The sequence below is a fragment of the Cygnus atratus genome, chromosome 25 (genome assembly GCF_013377495.2).
Source record: "Cygnus atratus isolate AKBS03 ecotype Queensland, Australia chromosome 25, CAtr_DNAZoo_HiC_assembly, whole genome shotgun sequence".
Classification (NCBI taxonomy): Eukaryota; Metazoa; Chordata; class Aves; order Anseriformes; family Anatidae; genus Cygnus; species Cygnus atratus.
The window spans coordinates 2,044,241-2,062,360 of NC_066386.1; the positions used below are offsets into that span (position 1 = coordinate 2,044,241).

The following is an 18,120-nucleotide window of genomic DNA, read 5'->3' on the forward strand; positions in this document are numbered from 1 at the left end:
GGGCGCGGCGCAACCGGAGACCCCCCCCAGCACCGCCCCGCCGCCCCCGGGACCCCCGCCCCTTGTCGCTGTCCTTTCTCCCCCACCCCCCCCCCCCCGCCCCGTACCGGACCCGTTAGCACCGGGTCCGTCCCCCCCCCTCCTCCCCGGTGTTTTCCGGCTCCGGCAGAAATGACGGGCAATGAGCGCGACCGGTCCCGCCCGCTGAGCGCCCCCCCCCGCGGGGAAATGAGCGCAGGGCGGCTCCGCCTCCGCGTTAAATTACGGGGTTTATTTCCTTTTGTTCGCTCCTTTCTACAAATTAAAAAATAAAATAAAATTTTTAAAAAAAAGACACAGCCCCGGCCCCAGCCTCCCGCAAGCCCCTGCTCCGCCCCCCCCCCCCCAAACCCCCCCCTCCGGGCCAACGCAGGCAGAGAAATAAATCGCGGATAAAAAAACAAAAGCAAACCCCTCCCGCCCTCCAAACCTTGGCAAGAAACGGCTCCTTTGCTTTAAAAAATAATAAAATACTGCAATTTGTTTTGCTTTGCTTTGCCCCTGGGAAAATGCCCCCAGCCCCCCCCCCCCCCACCCCACCCCAGCTCACCTGGGGGATGGAGCAGGGGGCACCCATGCTGCCCGACCCAAGGGGGTGCAGGAAAAGGGCTCCTTCCCCCCCCCCCCAAAAAAAAAACAAATTTATTAGGGCAGGGGGCTGCGCCCCCCCCTCCCAAGACACACGTGAAACCCAGAGCTTTTGTGTTACAAAAATATTCCGTGCTTTATTTACTCTGTGGTAGAAAAATAACATCGCCAGGCAACCAGAGTTTCGGGGACACGGATGGGACGAGGCGGCGGGGGGGGGGGGAATCGGAGGGCTCCCATCCTGCCCCCCCTCAACCCCCCCCCCGCCACCCCATGCCCATCCCTGCCACCCTCGCTCAGGTTCCCCTCCCGCTCTGCCCCCCCCTCGCTGCGCTGGTGCCGGAGGGGCCAGAGGGGGACACGGCGGGACCGGGAGCTGGTGGAGGGGGGGCTGCCAAAATCCTTGGGGGGGGCCAGAGGAGGAGACGAGGTCCGGGAGGGGACCCCCGATGGCACAGAGCGCCAGCATGGGCCATATCCCCCCCCCTCCCGCCCCATGCTCCCCCCTCCCTTGGGGAACAGAGTCAAGGAGATAAAAACACCAACGCGCACATGTACATTCTTGGTGACGACTGCACAAAGCGAATCCGGGCCCCCCCCGGGCCCCCCGCCCCGAGTAGCCCCACATTTTTTTTGGGGGGGGGGACGGGGGGGGGACGGGACGACACACAGGCTACAGGAAGCGGGGCAGCTCCAGGGGCCGGTGCTCGCAGAAGCGGAAAGCCGAAGCTGGGCCTTTTTGAAAAGGAACATAGAGGGGGGGGGAGGGAAAAAAAAAAAAAAAACCATGCGACAAATCCGCTGCCTTTTATACAAGGGCATAAACACCAAAGAGCCGGACACCACCCTGCGTTTCTAGACAGCACAGAGCAAATCTCTGGGGGCGAGAACCTCCCCCTCCATCGCCGCCTGAACCCCCCCCCCCCCCCCAGCTGGGCACAGAGACACGAACACAGCACAGTCCCCACAGTGCCGGGGGGGGGCCGGCGTGGGGCCGGGACGCCCGGTGGTCACGACTGGGCGTGGGGGATCCACTGACTGTCCATGGGGCGCCGCAGCAGCTCCTCCACGTGCCTGGCCACGTCCATGGTGTCGTCGAGGTCGAAGTCGCCCTCGGGGTCCAGCACGGCGTCGGGGCTGCGGGAGGCCAGGGGGGTGAGGTTTGGGGTCGGGGACAGGCTGCTGGAAGAGGGGGGGGGGACACGGACGAGGGACCCGATACCTACTTCTGGGCGTACATGTTGTAATGGGGCTGGGAGCAGACGGCGGGCGAAGGAGCCTGGTCCATGTAGGTGGCCCCCCCGGGGGCAGCGTCGCCTGATGCGCTGACAAACCTACGGGGACGAGGTGGCACGGGCTGGGACGTGGATACGTCCCGGGAATTTCACCCACCTCCTGGCAGGCACCCGGACCCCAAACCCTATCCCTGTCCCCATAAAAAACAGCAACCAACGAGGTCCCAACCCTGCTGGCCGGGGGGAATTCGGTCTTTTTTTTGGGGGGGGGGGGGGGGGCACAGCAGCCCTTGCTTGGCCACGGCACCGCACCGTGCTCTCCTCGCCCCCCAGCACTGACACGGTCACACCCCTAGGGCTGGGAGGGCAGGGATGCAAAGCACCCGAGCTGGCTCCCCGGGGATGATCCCGCGGCACCGCGCAGCCTCGTACTTACTCTGGCACTACTTGCTTGATCTGTGGCTTCACGTACCCATCCACGGCTTTAGCTAGAGGAAAAAAAAAAAAGGCAGTGCTGAGCCTCAGAGCAGGAGGCACGTGCTGCAAGCCTGCGGAGGGGCTGGGGGCTCACGGCACGGCCAGCTGCAGGGCCCCCCCGGGCTGGATGTGGCCCAGGGCAGGGGGTGCTGGCAAGCCCAGGCTCTCCCCCCCGGTAGGATGCACAGAGAGGGATGCGTGAGGGGTGAAGGGGCAGCGCTACCTGGCGTGGACTCACAGAGAACCGGCGTGTAGTACTTGGAGAAGACCTCGTCCTTGGGCCGGTCGGGGAACACGTAGATGAGGTAACTGAGGTCCCCGAGGCGGTCGGCCAGGGAGCGGATGGAGAAGTCCCTGGTGGTGAAAGGCATCAGGTTCCAGAACATCCTCTCAGCTGGAAAACAAGAGCGAGGACCGCGGTGATGCCCAGGGCTCGCCGTGACGGCGAAACCAGTCTGGAAAATCCCAGTTTCCTGCGCTTTATCCTTCCTATAACATTTAGGGACGAGGCGCAGCTCGCCAGAACGCAGGACCAGGCAGGAGCTAACGGGACCTGGGGGCAGGTTTGTCCTCGCAGGGGCACCGTGTGCCTGGTGGTGATGGTGCTGGCACCGAGGGGACACACGTAGGTGCCGAAGGAACACCACGAGCCCCACGGATGGGGACACTTCGGTCCCCAAACTGGGAAAGCCAAGCACGGGGGGGCTCGAGGGCTGCGCTCACCGGAGTCGAACTTCCACGCGATGGTGATGCCGCCGATCTCCGAGTCGCTGAAGCGCAGGAGGAAGGTGCCGTCGGGCTTGTTGATGAGCAGGTCGTGCGCCTGCTGCTTGTTCACGAAGCCCAGAATGGCCCTAGGCAGAGCGAGGGCGTCAGGGCGGGCGGGCGGGCGCGCGCGGGGCGGCACACGCGGGGCGGGAGGGCTCTTACCCGTCGTTCCAGTGCGGCTTCAAGTGCTTCTTCAGCACCTCCATCACGCCGTCGAACCACTGCCAGAAGGTGTAGTTCCTCCCGGGCAGGTTTTCCTGTTGAAACGCCCAGAGAATGAGCGCTCTCGTCTCCAGCCGTGTAGCTGCTGTTAAACAGCACAAGCACACACGGAGACCTGGCCCATGGCATGGAGGCTGAGGCGGCGAAGCCAGGCACCAGTTGGCCTTGTACCAGTGCCCAGCCACACGGCCCAGCCCCGGGGGAACACCAGCAATGCCTCCCCGAGGGCGCAGAGCACAGCTCCAGCCCCCCATAACCTTCCAAGCACGGAAGGCAAAGCCTTCCGCCCCGCTGCAGCTGGCTCCTGTTTGGGTTTTGCACCACTCCGACAAAACCCAGCTCCTTGGGAGGAACATGCCCCATCCTATCCCTCGGCACAAGCGCTGGCACCGTGGGCGTAGCAGAGCCCCGGTCCCGGCGCATGGCAGCACCCCGGGGCTCCCCGGCCCTCCCAGCGCCGAGCCGCCCCCCTCACCCGGTTGAACTGGGACCAGGACACCGTGGTGCTGCTGTAATCCTCCAGGTGGGAGCTGGTGCTGTTGAAGAGCTTCTGCGCCAGGAACACCAAGTTCTCCTTCGTCAGCCCGCGGCTGCTCTGCACCTCCGCCTTGAACTTCATGTTGAGCGCCTCGCAGAGCTGCGGCCACTGCACTTTGTCAGGCACCGCGAAGGGGACGCGGCCCTGGGGGGGGACACGGCGCAGGGTCAGCACGAAGCGCTGCCCCCTGCCACCATCCAGCCCCGAGCACGGCCCCACCAGACGAGCCCTGCTCCCTCCCGCAGCCCCCCGGGGGGATACGGAGCCCCTCTGGTCCCCCCCACGGGTGGTGGCACTCACAGGCTCCGCAAAGGCGTTGTCCCAGAGCACGGTGGCCGTGGCGTTGTTGTCCTGGCTGCCGTGCACGATCACCACCACGGGCAGGGACAGCGTCTGCCAGGAGGAAGGACGACGGGACGGGGCTGAGGTGGGATGGGACGTGGGGCACCGCGGCTGCCCCATAGCCCGAGCCCGGCCCCACAGCGTGGGCACGGTGCCCCGCAGCTCGCTGGTGGCTTTACCTTCACCTGGAAGACCAGCTCGTTGCCACCAACGCTGAACTGCGACTCGAAGAGGATGGTGAACTTCTCCTCCGTCACCGACTCAGCACCGCGGCGGTCTGAGCGCTTGATCCGCTTCAGGGACTGCAGGGACACGAGGGGTGAGCACGGGGGGGGACAAGGGACAGTTGGGGGACACAGGGGGACAGGGCATAGCTGGGGGCACGAGGGGCGAGCACATGGAAGGGGAGCACAGGACAGCTGGGGACATGACCTGCGAACACAGCAGGGTTGGCAACACAAAGGGTGACCGCAGGGGGACATGGCGCAGATGGGGACACGAGGGGACACGAGACAGGGTGAGCGCTGGGACAGGGGGGCGGGGGGGCTCTCACCATGTTGCGGAAGTGGGCGCTGAGCGTGCCGGTGGCCTGGTGATACTCCATCACGCAGCAGTTGTTGAGGATCTCCCCACTGCTTTCACTGCGTGGGAACACACGGGGTCAGGGGGACCACCAGGACGGGGGGCAGCCCCCCTCCGTGTCCTGCTTCAGCCCCCCCAGCCTCCCCCCACCCCGGGTATTACTTGCGGGTGCTCTCGTTCTTCAGCAGGGCCTTGGCTTGCTGCTCGCTGATGATGGTGGCCTTCACCTGGGGGGGGTTCATGTGCACGTTCAGCTTCCCCCCCACCAGGAGCCGCACGGTGGCCGCGAACTTGGTCTGCGTCTTCAGCACCTGGGGGGGCTGCTTCTCGATGATGAAGGTGCTGGGGGGGCACGGGGGTCAGGGGCAGGCGGGCACAGAAGCCCAAGGCCCCCAACCGGGCCCCCCAAATCCCCCTGAGCCCACGTCGAGGCTGCCTCTACCTGGTGACCAGGGCAGAGATGATGTCGGTGATGGTGCCGTTCAGCTCCGACAGCATCTCCTCCACGGGGCCGGGGATGGGCAGCTGCTGGCACAAGTGCTCGGCCCGGCGGATCTGCTGCCGGTTCTGCCAGATGATCTCCGCCAGCTTCTCGCACCTGGGGGGCAGCGAGGCTCAGCACCCGCCGTGCAAGGGCTCAGCACCCCGCCCGCCCCCCCCCGGCGCACCCACCAGGTCTGCAGCACGTCCAGGGTGCCCTCGGGGGGACCCCCGTTCCCCGCCAGCTGCTGCCGGCGCTTCCACTGGATCAGCTCGTCGTCCAGGATGGTCGTTTGCTGCTTGCGCAGCAGCTGCAGCGTCTTCTGGTGCTTCTCGGCCAGCTCCTGCGAGGCGGCACGGTGTCACGGGGCGCGGGGACGGCGGCACAGCCGGCGCGGGGACGGTCCCCCGGCACTCACCACGCGGTACTGCTGTAGTGTCTGGGCCTCCCGGTGCAGCCAAGCCTCCAGCGACGCCTTCTTCTGCTGCAGCGTCGTCTCCCGCGACAGGCGCTCCTGGGGACCCAGCTGGGAGAGCTGGGAGAACTGGGCTGGGGGACGGGGCGCAGCGTCAGGGCCAGCACCGCCAGCGCCCGGGTCCCCGCGTCCCCTCCCTGGTCCCCCCAGCCACCTTGGAGGCGCATGTTCTCCTGGTACTGGATGATGAAGTACTCCTGCGTCTGCTGCAGCTTCTTGAGCTCGTTCTCCGAGTCCTGCGTGATGAGCCGCAGCTCCTCGAAGGTCTGGTTGATCTGCAGGTGCTTCTGCGACATGGCGTCCACCAGGGAGCCGGCCGGCGAGGGGCTCTGCACAGGCACCGCCAGCGCTCAGCAAGGGTTGGGAGACCCTCCCCACCCCACCTGGGTGCTGGGGGGCAATGGGGACCCTCCCCACCCTACCTGGGAGCTGGGGGGCAATGGGGACCCTCCCCAGCCCACCTGGGTGCTGGGGGGCAATGGGGACCCTCCCCAGCCCACCTGGGTGCTGAGCACCTCCTGCCTCAGGGCTGCTCCCACAGCCCAGGTGACGGAGACCCCCAGCACCCCCCCCACCCTGCAGGACCCATGTCCTCCCCCCCGCCCCCAAACGGTGATGCCCCTCAGCCCCCACTCACGTTGTTCGCCTCCCGCACCAGCCTCTGCTCGTGGTAGAGGATGTGCCGGATGCAGCGCACCAGCTCCATGGGGCACCGGTCGTACGTGTTCTGCACGGGAGACAAAACTTGAGCCAGGCGTGGGGCAAGGACCCCCCCCGCCCCGGCCCCCACCCGCCACAGCCCCCCCCCCAACTCGCCTGCAGCTGCGTGGCATAGTGCCCCAGCTTGATCTTCAGCAGGAAGCCGTCTTCACCCACTTGGTGATCCGCCTTCTTCTGCAGCTCCTGGATCAGCCCCTCCAGCAGCTGCGTCGCCTTCACGTTCTCCTGGGGGTTGTCGAGGTCGATGGAGTCCCTTGAGAGGAGGAGGGGAGGGGGGGGGGGGGGGACACAGAGCGATGGCATCAGGCCAGCCCGGCCCCACGGGGGGGGCTCGGCACAGCGGGGACCCCCCCCCCGGCACGGATGCTGCCGAGGCTGGTGGCGGGGTGGGGGGCAGCAGGTCCCGCGGGGACGGGCACCCCCCCCGACCTACCATGCCTGGCTCTCGATCCACTGCGACAGGTAGTGCCGCACCTCGATGGGGAAGTGCTGCCCGTAGAGCGCCTGCATCTGCCGCAGGGCTTCGCCCTGGAGCTGCTGCGCCTGGATCCACACCGCCATGGCTCACCACCTGCCGGGGACACGCGGCGGGCGCGCATCACGCGGGGGGGTTCCCGGCACCGAGCACCCCCCAGATTTACAGGAGCTTCCCGGCTCCTCCGGCACCGAGCGCTGCCAGAGTCACCACAAGGGGACAGGGGGACCGCGGCTGCGTGCTACCCGCTATTTTCTAGGGAAAGCCCTCGGAGAGCTCTGCTGCCAAAGCTCTGCTGCCTCGGCCACGCCACGCAGCCGTGGTTTCCCTTTGCAGCACCGCGGGCGCACGGCCAGGGAAGCGAGGAGGGATGGGGGGGCTGGAGAGGAGCCCCAGCACCGGCCGGGCAGGAGCAGCCCCCATGGTCACATAGGATCACAGCCGCCCACCCCGCGCCCCAGCACCACAGCGTGGGGCTTTACAAAGCGCCTTTTGGGGTGAGCCTGGCATCCCCACTGCTCCTTGGGTCGTCATGGGGCAGCCACACACACCCCAAACGCAGCAGGGAGACGGCACCTCTGAAAAGCCAGAGCTTTCCTCCACACCCTGCCCCAAGCACAGGGAGAGGAACAATAACCCAGTTGGCTATAAATGATTTTTTCCCCTATAAAAAGCAAGGAACATTTCCACATTCACGGAAAAGGCGCTGAGTTAGAAATCCTTCTGGTAAGGAGGACCTGGGGGAAGCAATAAAAACTGAAAGCGACGAGGGATAGGGAAAGGGGGAAGGCTGACAGCAGGATGCGTACGGGCAGTCAGCAATTGCGAACAATTGATAAGAGGCCCTGATGGAAAACGCTGCTGCTGGCGGAGCTGCAGGGAACGCCAGGAATGTTTTTTTTTTTACTGCGCCAGGAATGGATGAAACCCCGGGAGCAGCCCAAGCCCAGCGCAGGAACATCAGCACGGACAAAACCCAAACGCTGCTCCTCCTATCGAAACGAGGTGATGTATTCCCAGCGTACAGCAGCAGAACGCTTCCTATTCCACTTCACCGTGTTGTTAAGCAACAAGTATTGCTCTGCCGCTGCGGTCAGCTCGCCATCAGGGCGGACAAAAGGCTGTGGCCTTGGAGCAGGAGCTGTGAATATTGCTGCTGGGAACGGCCGGGCGCAAACCGAGCCAGCGGCACGCCAGCGCTGGCGAGGGGAGCGGCAGGACGGCGAGGACAGCCCCGAAGAGCACTCGTGACGGGCTCTGACACACTCGCTATGTGCCGAAAAGCACCACCAATGCATCCGCGGGCGTTTCTCCGAGCGGCTCATTTTGGTCTCCCGTGCCTCACCCGCAGGCTGGCAAACCTCCCCGGGGAGCCGCAGGGTGCCCGGAGCGCGCCCGCAGCCAGCACGGCGCCAGCCCCCGCCGTCACGAGCGGAGCTTCCCCGCCACGAGAGCCGGCCACGGCTTCAGCACGATCCCAAAAGGCACAGCAAGCCCCGCAAAGGGCATCCCCACCCCGCAGAGCATCCCGAGCCCGCGGCGTGACCACGCCGCAGCCGAGGTGCCGCGCTTTGCCAGCAGCCCCACGCTCCTGCATCGCACGGGCAAAGCCGTGAGCAATCGGTGCTTCGGCCGGACCCAGGACCAGCACCATCCTCCCCGAGCAGCACCCGGGGCCAGCTGCAGCAACCGGCCACATGCACGTTCGAACAATTGCAAGAGACGGGTAATTGCAGTGGTTTTAAGCTGCTTTGCATGTACTTAGTGCTGGCAGCGAGCTATAATCCCACCCATTACCGCAGCTCGGTTAACCAGCAGCAACTCAACAAGCCACAGCGACTTGCTCGCCGGTGACTTAGCGCCTGCGAGGCTGCACGCACGGCGGCTGGACAAGGGTCGGGGATGGGGACGGCAGCCCCCGAGGGGACAGCTCGGGCAGGGGATGCCCGTGAAGAGAAGGATGGGAGATGTGGACGATGCTTCAGCATCCAGTGGCCCCGCTGCCCCATCGGCGTTGCCAAACTGGCTGCAAAATGGGCGAAATTCACCTAAAAGAGGTTTCCCAGCGGGCTAAAGGTGGTGACACGGGAAGGAATGCACGGAGGGGTGCGGGAGCACCCTGGGGGATAGCAGGTGGCCAAGGGACCCTTGTAGGGCAGCAGCGGGGCCGGGCTATGGCCAAAGCCCCCCTTGGCAGCCCCGGAGTCTCCCAGACACAGCGGCAGGCTGGCAGCCAGCTCCGGATCGTGTGCTGCAGGAAAGCCAGAGCCCACGGGCGAGCAGACAAAAGGAGGGAAATGTCTCACAGGGCGAGGCTGGCGGCAGCGCGTTCCCGTGCGCGGCGAGCATGGCAAAGCCCCGCCGTGGGCAGCTCCTGCCCCAGGGCCTGCACCCAGGGGCTGCTGCTCGCCCCAGCGAGCCGGCTCGGGCTGAGCCATGGGATGCTTATGGGATGCTCGTGGCGCAAAGCTATGGGATGCTGGGGGCACAGAGCTGCAGGATGCTCACGGGACACTCCTGGCGCAGCCGTGGGATGCTCATGGCACAGCCGTGGGATGCTGGGGGCACACAGCCATGGGATGCTCGCGGGACGCTCGTGGCACAGCCATGGCACACTCCTGACACTCAGCTCACAACCCAGGTTCACCCCCTGCCCTCACCCCGACACCGCCACCGAATGCAGCCCCAGCTCCCTTCCTGCACCCCGCAGAGCCAGCTGAAGCCCTGGGGGGGCCACACCAAAGGGCTCTGGCTACACCCCCCACACACGCCTGCCCCGTGCAGCCCCTCTGCCGCCGTGGCACCCGCGCTGCCCTTTGCCTGGCGCTCCCCCGGCCCCGCAGAGGGGGGGTTCTGGGTGCAGCTTCCTTCCCGGCAGGGAGTGCGGGGCCCCACCGGCGGTGCAGCCGCGGCGCCGGCTCCGTCCCGCCGGCACGTAGCAGCCCTGCGCCCGCCGCAGTAAACACACGGACACGTGGTTTCTCGGCACCTCCGGGAGCCCACGATCGCTTCCAGGTCAGAGCCGGCCTCGCTGGCGGCCGCAGGGCTGGACCCCGCGCTCCCCGCAGGGTTGGTGCTGCTGGGGGTGGGGGGGGGTCTCTGGTCCTGCCCTGGGGGCATCACGCCTGCCCCCGCCGGATGGGAACCCGCATCCCCCCGAGATGGCAGCCCCATGCTGGCTCCCCTCTGGGGCAGAATCCGGCCCCCAGCCTCCAGCCAGGCCCTGGGAATGGTAACGCTGGCAGCCGACAGTGGCTGCTCGGCACATGGATGGGCTCCAGTCCCCTCCCGACCCCCCTTGCAGACAACCGCTCGTCCCCTGCATGCCACACGTGTGCCCGGGGGATGCACGGAGCCCCCTGGGGCAGCCCCTATTGGCTCGACCCCCCCGGGGCTGCCCCAGCTCAGCCCCCTCGCCTCGCACGTGGCCGCTGCGCACCACGTCCTGCCCTGCCCGGAGGGGACACGAAGGGCTCGGCACGCACCCAAAGGGGCCCGGAGCCCACGGGCAGCCGTGCCACGGCCTCCCCACACATGGCTTTGGTGGGGGGTAGATGAGCCCCCGGGTACGGTGCTCGGTTCCCCCACAGCACCAGACCAGCAGCACCGGCTGGGTGCCCATCCCACAGCCGTACTCACCGGGGGTCAGCGCTGCTCTGCCCGCTGCGGCCCCCCCCTCCCCGGGGGCAGCCCGGCCACGGCTCCGGGCAGGCGCTGCCAGCGCAGCCGGGCTCCCGTTGCGGCCGTTTCGCAGGCTGCGAGCTACAGGAAGGAGCCGAGAGCAGCTATTTCCTTCCAAAATGTCAGCTGCCTGCGCAGTCGGGCAGCGCCGGGCTCCGGCAGCTTCCTCCGCTGCCGCCTGCATGGTGCGGCCGGGGGCACGGGGCCGGCGCCCCCTGATCCTTAACCCCGCAGCGGGGCACGGCCTCTCCCCGTGGGGCTGAGCCCCCCCCCCCCCCCGTGCCCCCACACCCTGAGGGCAGCCGGGGAAGGACCCGGAGGACTGGTGTGGGAGGGATGCGGGAGGGATGGAGGGCTTGGACTCACCTGCGCCCCACGGCTCCGCTCGCGGCCCCGCGCCTCCCCCGGCGCACGGCACCGGGGCAAAGCCGCTGGAGAGCGGCCCCCGGCCCCCCCTGCCCGCTCCGAGCTCCCCAGCGAGCACCGGGCTGCGCTGGGGCCAGCGTGGAGGGCAGCCGGCGCTGGAATTGGCGCGGCTCGCCCCTTCTACGCCTGCATGTGGTTTCCAGCTTTCGGTCGAGAGGTGGAGGCAGCGCCGGGCGCAGGAGGCGAGCTCCTTCTAGAAGCGCGGCGCTTTGATGGCTTCTGGTCGCCTCGTGCACCAGAGCGGCGGCGGCCGAGGGCTCTGCCCTGGCAGCATCAAGGTCGGTGCCCTGCCCGCCACGAGCCTGCAGCCCACGCTGGAAACCGTCCGTGCTGGGGCAGGGGAACTCGGGGCTCACGGACGAGGCATCGGCGGCTCTGAAAATTCACTATTTCCTCCCCGGGGCAGGGCCGAGGGCCCAGCAGCCGGCGGGCGGAGGCGTGCTGCCCGCTCTGGGCTCTCCCATCCGGCAGCGGCCCCGTGGGCCGGCGGCTTTGGGAGCCAAAATGGAGAACTTGAGCTCTGACAGGAACAAGGAAACCCCAAACACGGCCTGACGCTGTCCAGGGGTAGAAGCTGGCCGCGCACGTAGATGGCAGCGCCCCACGTCCCCTGCGCAGCCTCAGCATGGGCAGGGAGCAGCGCTGCCACCCAAAAACCCACAGCCAGTGACTCAGGATGGCAGCAGGGACTGCCTTCAGGTGACATTACTACGAGCCACCAGCGTTGGGTTTGATTTGCCCTCTGGCATTTGAAGCCTTCGGGAACGCGTGGCTCCCCTCTGCAGATTTTCCCTCACGACCACAAAGGCCCAGAAACCTGCGTAATAACAAAACCACCAAAATACCCGACGAAATCCCGGTGAAATCCCTCGAATCCAGGGGCCGAGAGACGACAGGTCCTGCGTGCTGCAGGAGCAGCCCCCGGCCGCCCCCCCCCCGGCTCACCCCAACCCCGCACCTCTGACGGAGCACGATATTTTCCCCGACGCACTGAAAGCTCAGCACGACGGCGAGGACCCCAGCCCTGCCCTACACCTCGGGAAGGCAGCGGCTCGGGATGCAGCACCCGTCGGACACGGTGCCAGCCCCTGCTGGCACAGAGGGGACCGGACGCAGCCACCTGGGACCCGCGCCCCCCCCCTCGCACCCCCCAGCCCCGGGCACGCCGCTAATTCCTGCCCAGACCCAGCACAAGCCCGGGAGGGCCGGGCTGATCGGAAGGACGCGAGGATTAAGCTCATTGCAGCGTCGAATTAGTCCCGATTTGGGGCTGGAGACACAATTTCATTTTATCTGCCATGCCTCAGCGAGCGCGCACAATCGGGCTAATCCAGTTACCTGCCAAGCGGGATTTGCAGCGCGGAGCCCAGACGGGGCAGCGCAGGCACCGGCGGCCCCGCTCCATCCCAGGGGGAGGACGTGTGGGAGCCACCGCCGGGGGACCCGCAGTGACCCCCCCCCCTCCTCTGCCTCCCCCAGGGGTCCCGGCGCAGCTGGCAGCATCTGGGCTCCCTTGGGTGCAGACGAGCAGCCAATTTGCGTGCCCGGTCAGGAGGAAAACTGCCTGCTGTCGGTGCATGCATGCCGAGGCTTCCCACCCTGCCGCGGCACACCGGGCAGGCGCTTTGGGGTTTTTTTGGGGAGTTTTTAGGAGCTGAGGTGCAGGTGGCACAACGCAGCCCCGCAGGGAGATGCTCTCGGAGCGGGGCAGCAGAGCAGGCAGGGAGGCAGAGCAAACCTCGCTGCAGGAGGAGGGGGCGTGCAAACACCCAGGGAAGCCGGGAGCAGAGGGAACTTGTCAGAATGGGAACAAAAAGCCAAAACACGGATGTCTGAGGCAACAAAATCTCATTCCTAGCAGCACCCCAGGGCTGGCGGGTCCCTCCCACGGTGGTGGCAGAGCTCAACGTTTGCCTTCACGCTCCCAGTGCCCGGCGCACGCCCCAGCCACCCCGCGGAGCGGCACCGTGGGGATGCGACCCCACAAACACAGGGATCAAAAACCAGCCGGGTCCTGCCCATGCCATGCTGTGGCTCCTGCTGGGGGTGCGGGCAGGGCAGCGTGACCCCCCCGGCAGCGTTCAGGGGGCAAAACACAGCCCAGGAGCTGGAGCCGGCGGCACTCTGTGGGACGGCAGCGCCTGCTCTGCCAGCGGGAGCAGCACCCGGGGGCACCACAGCCCCGAGTTCGGCAGTGACACTTGCCACGTGAGCGCGGGCTGCGCCGCAAATCCCCCACCTAAACATTTCTAAGAGGCCTAGGTGACGAATGGGTTTATAAAAGGAGCGTGCCGGGGCCGAGGCAGCTGTGCCGTCGAGCCCCAAAGCGCCAGGGCTGCGTTTGAACAACAGCTAGGCCAGGGATCGTTTTACAGCTGTGTTTTAGCCCAGGCGAGGGGCTGCGATGTGCCGCAAGCGAGACCTGCCTCTTTTCCCTGTAAAAGCTTTGCAGGCGGAGGAACACAAAGCCAGACAGGGGCACTCAGCCGCCGGGGCCGCGCAGGCGCTTCCAGCCCTGGCCGAGCACCAGCCTTTTCCCCAATTCCCTCCCCAGGCAGAGCCCTGCCGGAGCCCGGCCTCTACGTATGGCAACGAGAGGAAGACGCGAAGTCACAGCGAGAAATGGAGATTGCAAAACTCACCAGCGACCGCTTCAAAAACGGGGAGCAGCGTCGTGACCATGTCACGGACCGGCTGCGGCATCCCAGCCGCCAGAGCCCCGGTGCGGAGCCAGGAGGCCGCGCATCGCTCCCGGGCTGCGTGGAGAGCGCGCCCCGGGGCGAGAAGCACGCCCTTCTGCAGGCAGCCGGCGCTCCCGGCCCCTCTGGTGCAGCTAGATGGGTGGATTCTGCTTTATCAGCAACTCGGCTCACCCCTATCGGCCAGGAAGCCGTGTTCACATGTGTGCCTCCCCCTCGACATTTCCCAACGCGGCAGGGAGAAGCAGTTCACGGCAAACGTACCTTTTATCAGCCAGCAGATGTTGCTAGAACTGTTGCTGCATGTAAAATACGGGGCATGCCCGGCACAGCTTGGATCCCTGCACCGGACACGCGGTGCCAGGGTGAACACCCCCGCCCCCCTTCCTCCCGGGATCAAAACACTTGGGGGTTGCAAAATAGACACCCCATGAAAGGAAAGGCACGCCACAGAAACATTACAGCTGTCGAGGCTGCTCCTCCTGGAGCGTGCTGGAGCCCCGGGGCAGGCTGAGCCCAGCCAGCAGCCGGCACAGCCTCCGGGGCCAGAGCCCAGCCCTGACCCCCAGCCCGGCTGGGGGGGAGCCAGGAGCGGCACCAGCACCCCCGGGAGCCCCTCAGCCAAGGGGACGGTGCCCCCGCAATGCAGGCACCCCCACTCCACCTTCCTGCCGTGCCCGGGGACTGCTGCGAGGCCCCTCGAAGGCTTACAGTAATTCCTTGCAGAGCAAAAAGTCATTTCCCAGCTGACGGGGCCGCTTTACTGTACGCAGCACAGCACAGTCACCGCTCACCGCCTGGCCGCCCACGCGGGGCAGGAGTACAAGGAGCAGGGATTTTTCGCGAGCAGGGTATCTGGGTTTTGCTATCACTCGAGAGAGAGCTGGGAAACCCCACGGCGAAGACCTCACAGCCTGTTCGGAGTCAGCACTTCCCCTGCAGCGCGAGGGGAAGGTCCCTGCAGCGGCTCCGTGTCACTCACGGCGCAGAGCATCCCCGGCGGCTGCTCCCCGGCCCCGAGCGCTCGGGCGAGCATCCCTGGTGGGGCCACATCCCCCCCCGAGGCACCGGCGTCGTGCTGCAGAGGGACAAGGCAAGCGCATTGAAGCTGGTGACGCAGCTCCAGAGACAACTGCTGGGGGGCCAGGCACCCCCCGAGGGGCCACACCATAGGAAAAGCCCTGAAATGCAGCGGTGGCGACAGCAGCCCATCGCTCCCTGTTTCCAGCGTGGGCTCCCCCAGGGTCAGGCTGTTGACGCCTCTCGGTCTCAGCGGGAGCTCCTCCTCCCATGTTGTGCAGCACAGCACGGCCAGTCGCCTCCCCGGTGCTGGGGGCAAGCCCCGAGCTCCAGGGATGGTTGCACAGCCCACGGCGAGGGGCTCCATCCTCGTGTCAGGCGCTCGGGAGCCAAAGCAAGTCAGGCTGGGATCCTGCCGGCTTTGGGAGCCCCAGAGCTTGCTGCAGCTCCCCCACGGGTGCGTGAAGCAGACGCCCCTAAAACCTTCGCCTCCTGACCCCAGAGCAAGGCGCCGGGCCCCAAGCACCCTTCCAGCACCACCAGGTAAGGATTGCTGTGCTGGTGCATGAGGCCAGGCTGCTTCCCCGGTCCCCGTGGCACGGGCCAGGCTCTGCAACCACCCCGCACCAGATGCCCCGTGCAGGATCCAGCTCCAGGGCTTGCACAGCTCCGCGCTGCAGCCACGAGCTCTGCTGGAGGTGCAGGGCTGGCAGGGGGGCCAGGGGTGTCCTGCTGCACCAGCATAGCCCACGGCATGCTGCTGGCGAGAAGCACGCCTGCTTGCATCCTCCGGGCTTCCCAAGGACGTCGCCAAGAGCTGACGGCGTGTTGGGGTTTAACCCACGTTCCCCCAGAGCACGGGGGCCGGGCAGCACCGCAGCTCTGCTCCAGTCGCCGTCCTCCAAAAGCCCCAGGTGCTCCACAGGCTCCTGGGGACTTTCTGAGCCCATGTCCTGCCCCGGGTGAGCCCTGTTGCCCCGTGCCATGCTTCGGTCGTGCCATGCCGCAGCATGGCCCATCGATGACAGCCAAGAACCCACGGGCAAATTGCCGGGGGACACCTCCCCTCCCCGAGCCGTGGGGCTCTCCTGAGCAAGGTGGGGCGTGTGGGGCTCTGACTGCAAGCTCTCATGAGCCAACGGCCCCAGCTCCGCGCTGCCATCAGAGGTGTTACTGCCGTCAGCAATCAGGCGGAGGTGCCTGAGCTGGGCCATGCCCCCGGGGACGAGCCCTCACCCAGGGCTGGGTGCTGGCACCCCGGGGCCCTGCAGCGTGGCCAGGAGCACCCGGAGAGCCCTGCCTGGCACGGGCCCGCCGGCTGGCCAGACCCATGCAGGGCGCTGACAGCTCCTATATCCTATCTGACAGGTGGCTCTCCCTCCCGAGGGGTCGTAATTAGCCCTGCCGCTAACGCCGGCCGGCAAACGAGTTGGGTGAAAGGCCACCGGGCGCCGCACGCCAGGGCGCTCTCACCGCTCCCATCTTGGCTGAGGGATTTATTTTCCATCCCGCTGCGGCTCTGCCCAGCGGCACGCCGCCGCGCTCCCGAGCACTGGCGAGCAGGAGGGGGCTGCCCCGCGTCCCCCCCCCCACTCCCCCCCCCAGCCCGGAGGGGTGCCAGGCTCTCCTGGGCACGGCGCACGCGACCTCCCCGGACATCATCTGAGCACTTTCCGAGTTGCCTCCCGGAGGCACAGCCGCTGACAAGCGGCCCCTTCCCGCACCGCCGCGTCCTCGGCGGCTCCAGCCTTGCAGACGGCGGGCCCCCCCCCCCCGGTGCCGTGTCCCCCCCTCGGTCCCGTTTCCCCCCCTCCAGTTCCATGTCCCCCCCCCCCTCTCCCCGGTCCGGGATGCGCCGTGCCCCCCGCCGGGCTCCGCGCAGCGGCCGCGCAAAGTCCGCGCCCCCCGCGGGGGCGTGCGCCCGGCCCGGCCCGCACCTGCCGGGCTCCGGGGGGGCCCGGGGGCACCCGGGGGGGCCCGGGGAAGGTGGGGGCCAGGCGCTGCCGCCGCCGGGGCTCCCGGTCCCGGTTCGCCGTCGAGAAAAGCGAGGCCAAGGGCCCTGCGCCGGGCCCCGCCGCGAAGTTGCGTTTGGCCGCCGCGAGTTACGAAACAGCCAAAATATTTACCAAAAGGAGGGGGGGGGGGGGGGAAGGAAAAAAAATAATAAAAATAAAATAATCAACATTTTAAAAAGCCGAACAGCACCGAACCCCCCGACGGCGCCTTGGCACGGCCGCAGGTGCCCCCCCCCCCCCGCATCGCCCCCCGGGGCCCCGGGAGAGCGGCGCTGCACGGCCCGGCCCGGCCCGGCTCGGCTCGGCCCGGCCGCCCCCCGCGCCCTGTTTACGGCCGCGGAAAGCGAAAGCGGGCCCGGCCCGGCCCGGCCCGGCCCGGCTCGGCACGGCCCCGTTCGGCGGCCCCGCGCCCGCCCCTACCTGCGGCCGCGGCGGCGGCTGCGGCTCCGCTGGCTCCGGCGGCTCCCGGCGCTCGGCTCCGCCGCCGCTCTGCCCCCTCCGGCCGCCGCCGCCGCCGCCGCCGCTGCCTGCGCCGCCCCCCCGCCGCCGCCCGGCCCGGCCCGGCCCCGCTCGGCCCGCCCCCGCCGCTGCACCGCCCCGCCCGGCACCGCCGCCCCCCCCCGCCCCCCCAACCCCCGGCACCGGGCACCGGGCACCGGGCTCCAGCATGGGGGTTGGGAACCGGGTGTCGGTACTGGTACTGGGAAGCGGCACCGGGTATCGGTACCGATACTGGGTTTGGGCACCGGGCACTGAGTGTTGGGGACTGGCACCGGTATTGGTACCGGTATCGGGTTTGGACACCGGGCACGGGGTGTTGGCACTGGCACTGGGTATCGGTACTGGTACCAGGTTTGGACACCGGGAACCGGGCACTGGGAACCAGCACTGGGCATTGGTACCAGTACCAGGTTTGGGCACTGGGCACTGGGTATTGGCACTGGCACCGGTATCGGTACTGGTACCAGGTTCAGGCACCAGGCACCTGGCACTGGGTACCAGCACCGGGCATCGGTACCGGTACCAGGTTTGAGCACTGGGCACCAGGCACCAGGCACCAGGTACCAGTACCAGGCATCATTACTGGTACCAGGTTTGGGTGCTTGGTGTTGGCACCGGCACCAGACATCAGTACCACCAGTACTGGTACTGGGTACCAGCACGGGCACTGGGAACCAGGTATTGGTACCGGCAATGGGCACCGGCACTGGGCATCAATACTGGTACCAGGTTCGGGCGGTGTGCACTGGGTGTTGGCACTGGCACTGGGCACCTGCATCTGGGCATCAGTATCACCAGTACTGGTACCAGGCACTGGGGACTAGCAGCTGTACTGG

At 67.4% G+C, this 18,120-nt stretch overlaps 1 protein-coding gene across 2 annotated transcripts; it reads right to left on the bottom strand.

Moving 5' to 3' along the window:
* Positions 1-1,161: 1,161 nt before the first annotated feature.
* On the bottom strand, positions 1,162-17,286 carry LOC118259130 (signal transducer and activator of transcription 5B). 2 transcript variants are annotated; one of them, XM_035568442.2, is made up of 19 exons: positions 17,204-17,274; positions 6,901-7,038; positions 6,564-6,720; positions 6,385-6,474; positions 5,902-6,076; positions 5,691-5,821; positions 5,464-5,615; positions 5,234-5,389; positions 4,954-5,133; positions 4,763-4,850; positions 4,389-4,511; positions 4,168-4,260; positions 3,805-4,011; positions 3,270-3,364; positions 3,063-3,193; positions 2,563-2,733; positions 2,299-2,350; positions 1,854-1,961; positions 1,162-1,764 (listed from the first exon to the last, which is right to left on the bottom strand). In XM_035568442.2, exons 2-19 carry the CDS (start codon positions 7,026-7,028, stop codon positions 1,638-1,640), a joined length of 2,364 nt encoding a protein of 787 aa, XP_035424335.1. In that variant the 5' UTR covers positions 7,029-7,038; positions 17,204-17,274; the 3' UTR covers positions 1,162-1,637. The 2 variants fall into 2 exon arrangements, with proteins under 2 accessions (XP_035424335.1, XP_035424336.1); XM_035568443.2 differs by having other exon boundaries at positions 1,417-1,764; positions 2,578-2,733; positions 17,204-17,286.
* Positions 17,287-18,120: the final 834 nt, after the last annotated feature.

Excerpts from the sequence above, each read along its gene's own strand:
- LOC118259130 (XM_035568442.2), bottom strand. The coding sequence starts at position 7,028 with ATGGCGGTGTGGATCCAGGCGCAGCAGCTCCAGGGCGAAGCCCTGCGG. Across the intron at positions 6,721-6,900 it reads TGGATCGAGAGCCAGGCATG|GGACTCCATCGACCTCGACA; the intron begins GTAGGTCGGGGG and ends CCTCCTCTCAAG. Across the intron at positions 4,512-4,762 it reads GCGCCCACTTCCGCAACATG|TCCCTGAAGCGGATCAAGCG; the intron begins GTGAGAGCCCCC and ends GTGTCCCTGCAG.